Source organism: Rhinolophus hipposideros (genome assembly GCF_964194185.1).
Source record: "Rhinolophus hipposideros genome assembly, chromosome: 18".
Taxonomy (NCBI): domain Eukaryota; kingdom Metazoa; phylum Chordata; class Mammalia; order Chiroptera; family Rhinolophidae; genus Rhinolophus; species Rhinolophus hipposideros.
Genome location: NC_138064.1, coordinates 46,682,613 through 46,695,019, shown reverse-complemented (window position 1 = coordinate 46,695,019; position 12,407 = coordinate 46,682,613). Strand labels below are relative to the sequence as shown.

The following is a 12,407-nucleotide window of genomic DNA, read 5'->3' as shown; positions in this document are numbered from 1 at the left end:
TAATAGCTTTAGTTAGGCTCTGCCGTCTCTTCCTTGTCCCCCTTCCTGAGCACTGACAACTGGCCCCTAAATTTCAGTCCAGTGTCTGGGACTTCTTGACAACAGAACACCAATGTCCTACCTCCTTAGACTTTGAGCACTGCGTCCCAGATTACCTGTTGCCAGGTTAACCATTCCCTGGTCTGGTTACCTATGGAACCCCCACCATCTCCAGGAATCCTGATACAGGTTGTTTTTCGATCTGTGGACCTTTGGCAACCCTGGGCACAAATGTTGCTTATCCTAATCCAGCACTTCTTTGGAAGACAAGGGACAGAAGAACACAGCACATCGTCACGAGTTGATAGAATACTCAAATTTATCACAAATTTATGTCATTCAATTATTCTTTATTTACACCAAGGAAGACTAACCAGGAAGAGTATATGATCATACTCTGAGAGATTCAAAGCATTTTTCAAACTATTGTGGAAGAGTAAACCATTTTAGAGAATATAACTTTTTGAAATTCTTTGAAAAATAACAGTGAGGCATTTGGAGAGACTTAAACAGAGAAAATTCTAGGTGGTAATTTTCCTTATCTACCATCTCTAAACATGTTCTGGAAATGTGCAAGCATAAAAAAAGTGGTAAACCTCTCACTGGAAGCTTGGAATCAGGCAAAATGGCAGTATGCTACACCATGGAATAAGGCAAACAATACAAATTAGGGATTTATTTATTTTTTTGTTGATTGTTTAGACTTGAGAAAATGATGGAGAAAACAATTAATGAAGCAGATTAAATTGAAAAGTGTGTCATGTTTGTAGCTGCAACATTGTTGATAGCACAAAAAATTGAGGAAATATTCTAATGCCTGAAAACTACTATCTGATTCAGCAAAGAAGTCACTCATGTCATTGATAAATGAATGAAGTCTGGTTATACATCATTGTTGTTTCACTTTTGTCTTACTCATTAATGGTAATGAAAATATTCATACTAGAACTATACTTATTCCTCATTTTTTTTCAACTTTATTTTTATTTTTGGGTGAAAGCAAGAAATACAGCAGAGTGACAGATTTTATTTTTCCTTCGAGCATATAGAGAGGACAAAAGTTCTCTTACATTAATGACTTTGGCAAAAGTCAATGAAAGCATTGTGTAAGAACTGATTGATTACATGAATTTATTATAAAGAGTACTGTGTATTTTATTATTATTTGTAAGTTGTGTGCTACATATCTTTTATATCTGCAAGATAGTAAATATAAAATAGTAAGATGTACAAATTTAGCAAATGTATATACATAATTTTTTTGAGGAGCCAATAGAAATTTACCCATATGCCAATAATTAAAGATAAAATAAATTAGGAACTAATTCATATATTTTTCAATATTTAGTCTCCCTATGACAAGCATAGTATACTTCTAAAATATATTTCAAATGTTCTTAAATGTCTCGATACAATTTTGTTTTATTCATATGGACAATTTCATGTAAGTTATTCCTAAGTGTCTTTTTAATTGCCATTGTGAATGGTATCCTTCCTAATTATGTTTCCTGAATAGTCATTTTTGGACTTGGGTATGAAGTTTAGATATCTTTTTAACTTTTCGTTTGTGTGATTTAATCAGTTTATTTCCTTTTTTGATAAAAAAACAGGACTATGAAATAACCTCTAAATAAGAATTTAGGAAAAGCTTGTAAGATTTGATAAGCATTGTTCTCATTTTCTAAACAAACTGTTGTATGTTAGATTTTTCTCTTTAACCCAATAATTGTTTAGAAGAGAATTTTTGGTTCCAAGTAGCTGAAGTTTCTTTGATTAAGGTTCTGTTTTTAATTTCTAGTTTTGTTCATTGTGGTCAAGAAATGTGGACTGAATTATTCCTACTTTTGGGGATTTAGTAAGATTTCTTGGTGGACTAGTACATATAATTAATTTCAATAAATCATCCATGAATGTTTAAAATTAGAGTTTCTTTTAGAGAACAAAATTTCTGTGTGTATATGTGTGCCTATATGTATAAATTCTTGACATGTCATAGTATAATAGTGATATATTGGTCTTCTATTATAATCAAGCTTCTCTTAATTTATTTCAAAGTTATTATTTTATACATAAAGATTAATAAGTAGTATGTTCCATTATAGATTGTAGCATGTATTCACATAAAATTATACTCTTTATTCTGTTTGATGTTTCTTTGTCTTTAATACTTTTTTTTCTGCTATTAATACAGTCATTTTTGTTTTCTTCTGCTTGTGCTTTTGTGGAATAACATTATGTATCTTTGTATTTTTAACCTTTATGTCACTGGATTTTGGATTTCTTTTATATGCAGCATGTAGTTAACTTCTACTAATAAAATTTTCAGTCTCTTTGCCTTATTAAGAGGGTAGTTTAAAATGTTACTATTTCAGTAACAAGTGTTGGAGAGGCTGTGGAGAAAAAGGAACCCTCATACACTGTTGGTGGGAATGCAGACTGGTGCAGCCATTATGGAAGGCAGTGTGGAGGTTCCTCAAAAAATTATGAATAGAATTACCATATGACCCAGCAATCCCTCTCCTGGGTATCTACCCAAAAAATCTGAAAACATTTATCCATAAAGACACGTGTGCTCCAATGCTCATTGCAACGTTATTTACGGTAGCCAAGACATGGAAATAACCAAAATGTTCTTTGATGGATGAATGGATAAAGAAGTTGTGATATATATACACAATGGAATGCTATTTGGCTGTAAGAAAAGACAAAATAGGACCATTTGTGACAACATGGATGGATCTTGAGATTATAATGCTAAGTGAAATAAGTCAGACAGAAAAAGCAGAGAACCCTATGATTTCACTGACATGTGGGATATAAACCAAAAACAACAAAAGAACATGGCAATCAAATGAGAAACAAAAACTCATAGACACAGACAATAGTTTAGTTCAGGGGTGTCCAAACTTTTTTCAACGTTTTTTACCAAGGGCCATATGCAGTAAAATACACAAAGAGCCGGGCCACTCACCCGAGGTGAAGTACGTATTGCCTCACCTGGTTTATTTAAGTAAACTAAATATATTTTTGGAATTTGCTGCGGGCCAATTAAAAATGGATTGCAGGCCGCAGTTGGCCCGCGGGCCGCAGTTTGGACACCCCTGGTTTAGTGGTTGCCAGAGGGTAAGAGAGGGAGGGGGGTGGCAGATGAGGGTAAAGGGGATCAAATATATGGTGATGGAAGGAGAACTGACTCTGGGTGGTGAACACACAATGGGATTTATAGATGATGTAATATAGAATTGTTCACCTGAAATCTCTGTAACTTTACTAACAATTGTCACTCCAATAAACTTTAAAAACAAACAAACAAACAAAATGTTACTATTTCTTGTCAAAATTGAGTGTGTGGTCTTATTTCTATCATCTTGCTTTATGATTGCTGATTTTTAAATTTTTATGTTATTGTACACTACTCATCATTTGTGCCATTTACTGTATAAACTATGTTGTTTACTTTTATAATATGAAGGTATTTCAAAAGTATGTGCACATTCTGTTGGATGTTCTAACTAGTGGCTATTTGTATGACATTTAAGAACATGCTTTAACATGCTTTCCTCTAATTATTAAAGTCATGATGAAACAATGACTTTGGCTCTCCCTCTGTTAGACAAGAGATGTAATACACTTTAATTCTCCCTTGAACTTGATGCTCCCCCACTTCTACTCCCCTGTATGTAAGCACATATTAATCATAATTTTTGTTAATCATTTAACTTTCCTTTAATATTGATTTTAGTGTTTGTACTCAATATTGTAATCATATTTATAATATTTAATCATGTATGTAATCATATTTATGATATTGTAATCATATTTATAACTAACTCTAGTTTTGTCATTCATTGATGGTCCATTTGTCCCACAGATTCCTTATTCTTTTATTTTGGGGGGGGCTATGTGGTTTTTTTTTTTTTTAATATTTTATTGGGGAAGGAGCACAGGACTTTATTGGGGAACAGTGTGTACTTCCAGGCCTTTTTTCCAAGTCAAGTTGTTGTCTTTTCAATCTTAGTTGTGGAGGGCGCAGCTCAGCTCCAGGTCCAGTTGCTGTTTCTAGTTGCAGGGGGCACAGCCCACCATCCCTTGCAGGACTCGAGGAATTGAACTGGCAACCTTGTGGTTGAGAGGATGCGCTCCAACCAACTGAGCCATCTGGGAGCTCAGGGGCAGCTCAGCTCAAGGTGCCCACCATCCCTTGCGGGACTCGAGGAGTTGAACTGGCAACCTTGTGGTTGAGAGCCCACTGGCCCATCTGGGAATCGAACCCGCAGCCTTCGGAGTTAGGAGCATGGAGCTCTAACCACCTGAGCTCCCGGGCCGGTCCAGATTCCTTATTCTTTAATTTCGATTTTGACTCATCCTATGATGACTAGAAATACAGTTTTAAAAACTCTTTATGAAAGATGTGCAAATGATAGATTTTCAGCCATTGCTTTCTGAAAATGACTTTCTCTTATTTTGAAGGATGACCAGAACTTCTTTTGGTGTATAGTTCTTGAATCATGTCTCTTATTTTATCCTTAAAACCCTACAAATGTTGCTCCACAATCTTTGAGATTTCTGGTTAAAGAGAAGTCTAAAACCAGCTTGATTTTTTTGTTCCTTTGTTGGTAACCTATTTTCTCTGCCAAGATAATTGCAAGAAATTCCTTTTCTCTGAGAAATTAAAAAAAAATGTCCAAGTTTGATTGTGTTCTTTCAATTAATTTTCCTGAAACATAGTAAACATTTTGAACATTAAAACTATCTCTTTTCTCAGCCAAGGAAGATTGTGTGTGTTTTGCTTAATGCTTCTATTGCATTTGTTCAGGTTTTATCTTAAGAATCCCCTTTTATATTTAGATCAAATTTTTATTCCTAGCCTTCAAAGTTGTCATCTACTGTGTCATCATTTATCTCTGTATACACATTTCCTCAGCATCCCGCATTCTCTGCATCAGTAATTCTCAAAGTATGTTCCAAGCATGGCAGTGCTCTGGTGAATGTTTAATGAGTGGCTGGGGTATGGGCTAAGGGGATGTAGTGATCTGCAGGATTTACTGATTTCTGTTATGTAAATACTTTCACCATGGTCAATTTTAAGCTACCAACATGATGTTACCAAATGTGGAGTTGGGAAGAGATCTAATGGCTCTCATGAGCTGGAGTTCTCTAGTTCTGTAATACAAAACATCACTCAGTACTTTTCTTTAGACATTCCATATTAAGATGTATATTGTATAAATATACGTTCATGTATGAATGTGTGTGTGGCAACAGATAGAAAAAATAGGACCCCGGGGTGGCTGGTTGGCTCAGTTGGTTAGAGCGCAGTGCTCTTAACACCAACGTCATCGGTTCGATTCCCACATGGGCCAGTGAGCTGCGCCCTCCACAAGTAGATTGAAAACAATGACCTGACTGGGAGCTGATGGGTCCTGGAGAAACACACTATTCCCCAATATTCCCCAATAAAAATTAAAAAAAAAAATCAATGATCACATCTTTAAAAAAAAAAAAAGGACCCCAAAATGAGAATTTTGTTTGGATTTTTAACTTCTAGTTCTTGCTATTGAGAGAACATTTAGGATAAATGCTACTCAATACTGATATTTTCTGTCATATGAAAAACATGTACCCTGACTTTTTATGATAAAAATACATTTCATAATGATTCTCTATTTTTGCTTTGTTTTCCATTGTTTCAAACATGCTTGGGTATGCAAAAGTGCTTCTTAAACCAGAAAAACGGTGTTTGTTGCTGCTGTCATTTTCCTCTTCGGTGCCTTTAGTATTTCTTTCCAAAGAAATCATTTGCCAGAAGAAAGATGTAATTTGTTTGCCCTCTTTGGCAATACTGCTCTGCCAGTTTTTTATTTGAATATTTTTCCTCACTTCTTTGGGGATTTGCTCAGTTTCCTAAAGTTGAAAATGAGGGCTGCCCACAGCTCATGCCCATTCCAGGACAATTTTTGCTTCCAAATATTTCCTGAATGAAACCCTTTCCATTTATTCCTATTGCCACAACCTAGGTGGTACTCTCAGCACCTTATGTGGCACAGTCTCCTAATGGTTCAGCCTCTGGTCTCACTTCCCTTCAATCTGCACTGCTTTATGCTGCAAGAAGCATCTTCCTGGAACAGTATAGTCTTATCATGTCTGGGACATGCTTAAGGTCTAGACTCTTCCCTTACTGTCCCTTAACATTTTCTGATCAAACTTGTCTACCCAGGTTTTCCAAGGGAAACCCTTAACTCCAGTCCTCTGATGGCTGCACGTTTCTCTTTACAGCTGGAATGCTTTTCTGCTTCTCTCTCCAGTCTTTACATCTCAAGTCACGCCATCTATCCAAAGTCCACGGTGGTTCTCCTGTCCCTGGACTCTCATAGCACCATTCATTCACTCATTCACCAATATTGATAAACCACAGTGTGTGAGGCATTCTGGGCGTGTAGTGTGAGTGAAGTTATGACCTTTGCTTTTTAGTGGAGTGTTGTATGCTATAGTGGCATGGTGTCTCATTAGTTTTCATATAGATGAGTTCACTCTTCAGTTGGTTTGGAAACTTCTTATTGGCATGCACTCTCATGTGACATAGCCTTACCAGTGCCCATCAGAGTGGGGCCGGCAGAAGAAACTGTTGCCAGACTGGACATCCTCAAGGTTTACCCTGTAAATAGGAAGTCAAATCACTGCAGTTGAATTTTCTGCAGGAACTCTATCTATTATGTGAAACTACATCTGTGAAACTAAAGAGCCCAACACTCAACTCAGAAGAATGCACATGTAAATCCTCTCTTTCGCAGACTGGGCTTTGTCTTGGTGATTTTTCAGAGAAATTTTTGGTTAAATACATAGTTATTTTACATTCCTTCCAGTAGTATTTGTCTTATGTGTTGGAGAGCTAACACAGAAGGCCTCAATTCTTTAATGGAAGAAAGCCAGGAGAATGGAGAAAAAATTATCTCTGTAGTTTCTACAAGAATTGTGATTTCTTACAGACTATCATAGCAGTAGAAAAATAAATCACAAAGAGAACCCCTTCCCTTACGTAAGACACACTTAGTTATTAGATAATTGGGAAAAGATAAACATAGAATACAAACACTGCCTAAAAGTGGAATTAGAATTATCAAGTTGTTTCTGGGTTGGGAAAATGATGAGCCAGATCTTTCTCTTGTAAGGGGCACATTTCTTTGCCAAAATTCAGAATAAAAAGTAACAGTATTGCATAAAATTTGCCAAGTGCAATTTCACTGTCAACTGATACTTTTCCCTTCCCAGCAGCTTTAAATCTGCAGCCCTGTAAATCCCTAGAAAGGCCTACAGGGCCATTTACAATTCCTGTGCTTTGCTTTCAAACTGATGGTTCTCATAAGGTTCCACTTTGAAGAGAACCATCTAGAGACTTTCAATCTGGGAGTCATTTAGTCTAATGAACACCTTTTGCCAAACCCAAGGTTCCTAAGCTGGGACAAGTGGATATCCCAAGGAAACCAGTGATAAAATTCAGAGGTTCCATGAATTTTAATGGAGGACAAAAATCTCTATTTTCACTAAGCTTGAACTGAAATGTAGGTAAAAAAAAAAATTAGAGTAGTCATAGTAGTCTCTAGGACTCTTTCACTCATATAAATCACAAATATTTTCTTATTATAGTTACAAATATTTCAAAATATCATTGGTACTCATCGCTACTTTAAAATCATGGTAGTTATTAGACTTCTACTAGATGTTATTTAATATGTTAATAAAGAAGTACATACATTATTCCATTCATTTGGTTTTTAAAAATATTTTGATATTACCTTTCAATATAATTGGCTGCTTTTGTAATCCTAAGTATTCTATTTCATGCATTAGTAACGTTTTTCTGACCAAGGGTCCATAGATCTGTAGGTACCTGTGACATACAAAAAGTTAAGAACCCCTAGCTCAATTTCCATTTTTGGTATTTGTTAACTAATCACATGGACTTTAAGAAACGGAGAAATAGTCTTTGACCATATTTAAATATATTTGAATATGCATGGTTTTGTAACAGTTTTATTACTATAGTTAAAGAAAGACTAATTGATATACAGAGCTTGAAAATGGGATTAAAGAACAACCTGCAAATGAGTGGAATAAACACATGAGAGGAATAAAAACTACGTCAGAGACTATCAATCTTACTAGAATTGAAAATAATTAAATATGGCATTACCACCATAACCAAATGAGGATGGATGCAATATGAGATCCCCCAAACTCTTAGAATCAGTCACATGTACCACTTTTGTCAGATGAGTGTTTATTCCATTAAGTGGAAGAAGATAGTACAAACTTCATAAGAACAATTAATATGTTGTTATTATTTGAGGTAATAGTAACAACATCCATATATATTGAAAGCTTACAGTGTTCTGCTAATTCAGACTTACATCTATGTTCTCATGAAATTGTCACATCTCTAAGGAAAGAGCAGGTAGTTTTATAGTCATGTTACAAATGAGAAAACTGAGCTTCCGGAAAACTGGAGCCTCCACAGTCAATCAGGGTTTAAAAAAAAAAGGTAGTACTATGATCTCCACTTAACAAATGGGGAAACAATCTCTGAGAGGTTAAGGAAGTTGCAGTGAGTGTCAGGGCTGGGATTTGTATCCAATTGGTCAGATTCCAAAACCTTGTGTATTTTCCATTGTGTCGTGGTGCCTACCTCACTACTCCTTTCTCCAAATGAGAGAGCTAAGGGGTTACTAGAAATGACATCGCCCCCTCCTCCACAATCCCCAGAAAATTGTACTTTCCCCAGTTAAATCACAAGGTTACACTCCAGGGAGAGGAAAATTAAGCACTTCTAAAACTTTGGCATAGGTCTTGGTAGAGGGCCCCAGGAGAGGGGACGTGTCTTTGGGATGTTAGGGTTACTTTTTCCTTTATGGCCCTGCCCACCGAGCCACTGGGGAATCCAGAAGTTGTCCTTCTCTGTTCTGTTGAATCTCATGGACACAGCCGTTACCAGAGGGAATGTGTGTCCTGAACCAAATGATTAGCTATGGAACAGGAATGGTTATGTCATATAGATATGTTTCTCAAATTTTAGAAATAAATCTGATTAATAGTCAATGCTTGCATATCTTTTTTACCATTTATGTGAAAGTAAACTTTATTAGTCATTTGTGGGCTTTTGAGGGACAGAGAGGAATCTTCTTCCACTTTTGCTTTCTAATTTGCTGTCTTAAAACTGCTGCAGATCACAAACCAAGAGCATGTTGTTAATTCCATTATGAGAGCAGGCAATAGTGGGAGTTCTTGGACTTTTAAAAAATGCCAGGTTTAGGAAGGTTTGGAAAATTGTCCACAGAATGTCCTCAAACTGTGAGCCCTTGCAAGGTAGAACAGGCTTGTCTTAATTACCTTCCTTTTTTTTTTTCTGGAAGCTCTCATTTTGGTTATGGTGGTCATGCCATATTTAATCAGTTTCAACTCTAGTGAGATTGATAGGCTCTGATGTATTTTTATCCCTTTCATGTGTTGCTTACTCATTTGCAGACTGTTCTTAACTCATTTTTAAACTCTGTATGTGAACTGGTCTTTCTGTAACGATAGAAATCAAACTATTACAAAATCATGCATATTCAAATCTATTTTTTTCAAACCATTTGCTTGTCATGTTCATTTTAAGAGCCAGTTATGTTCAAACTTTGCCTCCTTTCTTTCCCAAATCCTCACTCTCAAGTAACAGTTAATCACCATTTAAATGTTTATAAAAGGGTTTGTTCTAGACATTTTGCACATTATTTTACTGCTCCAATGATAAAACCTAAATGCAACAATAATGCAAACGTTGTAACTTTGATTTCAAACACAAACTAACTGCCAGACAATATGAATGCACACATCTCCCTGCCCCCAAAGCTGTATCTCAATCAGCTTTCTTACAAATCTAGGCAAATCTTCTTTATTTTCATTTAAAATGTAATTAGGCATTGTCTCATATACTACTGCAATCTCCTTTACTTAACAGGAAGAGAATTAAAAATAAAGTTCAACTGTTGAATATCTGCAAGGAGAAAAGATTAATTTACAGTTTTACTTCTCTTTGTCACAGTGGCTTAGGAAAGATGTGAGAAAACAACTCTAGTCACTTTCCTCCCTCTCTTCTCTCCCCCTGTCTTTTCAGGCACTTCCACAACTTACAGAGTCTTAGCTTGGCTTATTGCAGAAAGTTCACAGACAAAGGTTTACAGTACCTGAATTTAGGGAATGGATGCCACAAGCTCATCTATTTGGACCTTTCCGGCTGCACCCAGGTTTGTCTTTCAGCCTTCTCTTTCCTGCAGCAGGCGGGGAAGTCCTCCGGAGAACGGGCTACATCCAGCCCTCATGTTAAACTAACGCCGTGCACAGGCTGCAGCACACTTTTCAGAGGTTTTAAATTACATGGCCACAGCTGCTTCAATTTCCCCCAGGATCGCTACTATAGGCTCTTGGCTTCCTTCCACAGGAGTGTCACATCCACAAACAGGCAGCGCTCATTGGATGATGAAACGGACCACTTGTGTGTAGATACTCGAAGCACAGTTAAAATACCAGAGTCCAAATCTTGAAATTTTTAGAATTGTTACCAAGATACAAACAAAGGAAAACCTTTTGGGAGGAGAAAAGTCAATTAGCTTCCACATGGGCTTTCAAAGAGTAAATAGCATTGGATAAAATGCTGCATGTGTCAATGTAAGAAAAGAAATACAGCAAAGATTGTAGTTCACAAAACTGTATTATATCCTTAGCCTAAATAACATGAAGATTTGAGATCTACACGGGAAAATACTTAAGTTTGGAAAAACAAGATTAAGGAAAATTGGGCAAAAAATAGGGTAGAGTTTTGGAGGGTAGGCTATGGAAATAGGTGCTGCCTCGATAGTTTCTTCAGCTCTATTTTGGTCAATTGAAGTCATAATTCTTTAACTTTTTTTCTTTCACCTCTCTGTGTACTTTATTAATATTAGTATCATAGTATATCCATCATTCTATGAGAATAATATAATAGCACAGATGAGAACTGGCTGAACTATTGATAGTTACCATTTATTGAGCTGTTACTATATGCCAGGTACCATGTTGAGCGCTTTACACAGATCACGTTTACTTCTCATACAAATGCTGTGTAGAATGTATTTATTATGCCCATTTAGAAATGAAGAGACCAAGGCTACCAAGGTTGCCCAACCTGGCCAAAGCACATGGTACTGGTGCCGTTTTAAGCACCTGTTGGTAGATACCTAGGCAGGTACAGTCCCTTAGAGGACATCAGGGGCAGCATGGGTTTCTCTTCTCAAGTATCGAGTGGGCAGAGTTCTTACTTCACCACCAACACCACCGGTGTCCCATGGTTTCGTGATTACTAGGCAGTGGGGGAGGATGTAGGGGAAAGGAGGGGAGCACTCTAAGTTAGGGCTGAAACATCTAGAATTTTCATTTGTGTATGATCTAATGATGTCTAATTTGCTGAACAGCGACGTCTCCCATCGCTCTTCTGACTAAGATGGCCTTAACATTTGTTCCAGCTTGACTACACTTTCCATGGGCTTCTTCCTGACTGTATAGCCCCTGACCCCTTTTTTCTCAGGGCATTAACTTTAGAAAACTTTTAGTTGTACACTCTTTCTCTGTTTTCTTTGAGATGTAAACCTCTTTAAAAAGCCTCTTGACAGTTTTACAACCCAGGAATGTCTTCCTCAAGGACCTGGGAGCCATCCTTTGAAATGCAATTGTCAAGAGAGATAGCACCAGTATCTCCCAGTCTCTGTGGGAGGAGAGGAGCCGAACTTTGCTGTGGGTGTCAGTTAGCAAACACAGATGGCCAAATCGCAGAGAAAAATATTTGCCAGTTCAGGAATAACTCAATGTGCTTGACACATCCCATTGATTACTCTCTCCCCTAAATAAATGTCCTCTGATACTTTTCCACTAGCTCACTCCATGCTTGAAAACCCTCCCCACAAGTGTGACTTATCTCCTTGATCTTCTCAGTGTCCGCGAGGTAATTATTGTAGCAACAACACACAGCACACACATAGACATGTCCTAAGAATAAATGTTCTCAGACATAGTAAAGTTGAAATGAGAAGTTTCAAATCGATGACCCTCTGGCTAGATATGCATGCAAAACACACAGACATAGTCTGTCTGTCTTGGAAGTTTGAACCAACATTTAAAATTTGGGAGTTTTCGCATAAAAATCTAGACTTCAAACTTCTCTTAAAAAAAGCTGGAAGAACTAGCAAAACTGAGCCTTCATTTCCATAAAGCAGCAATAGGTGGGAATTGAGTCAGCTTCACCCCCGGGAGATTTGTCACCCTCTCCTCCACTCACTAGTAAGGTCTATACTTGCACTTAA

The 12,407-nt window shown here is 36.9% G+C and overlaps 2 protein-coding genes across 2 annotated transcripts in view; one reads left to right on the top strand and one right to left on the bottom strand.

The window, feature by feature from the left end:
* The window catches only part of LRRC17 (leucine rich repeat containing 17), a 33,847-nt gene extending 23,343 nt beyond the window's left edge, over positions 1-10,504 (bottom strand). The window contains exon 1 of the mRNA XM_081079553.1: positions 10,260-10,504. The gene's annotated coding sequence lies outside the window, so the exon portion shown is untranslated. The remainder of the gene's footprint in view (positions 1-10,259) is intronic.
* Positions 1-12,407, top strand: part of FBXL13 (F-box and leucine rich repeat protein 13) — a 201,019-nt gene that overhangs the window by 115,252 nt on the left and 73,360 nt on the right. Inside the window, exon 12 of the mRNA XM_081079549.1 lies at positions 10,190-10,319. Coding sequence (XP_080935675.1) covers positions 10,190-10,319 — 130 coding nt within the window. The remainder of the gene's footprint in view (positions 1-10,189; positions 10,320-12,407) is intronic.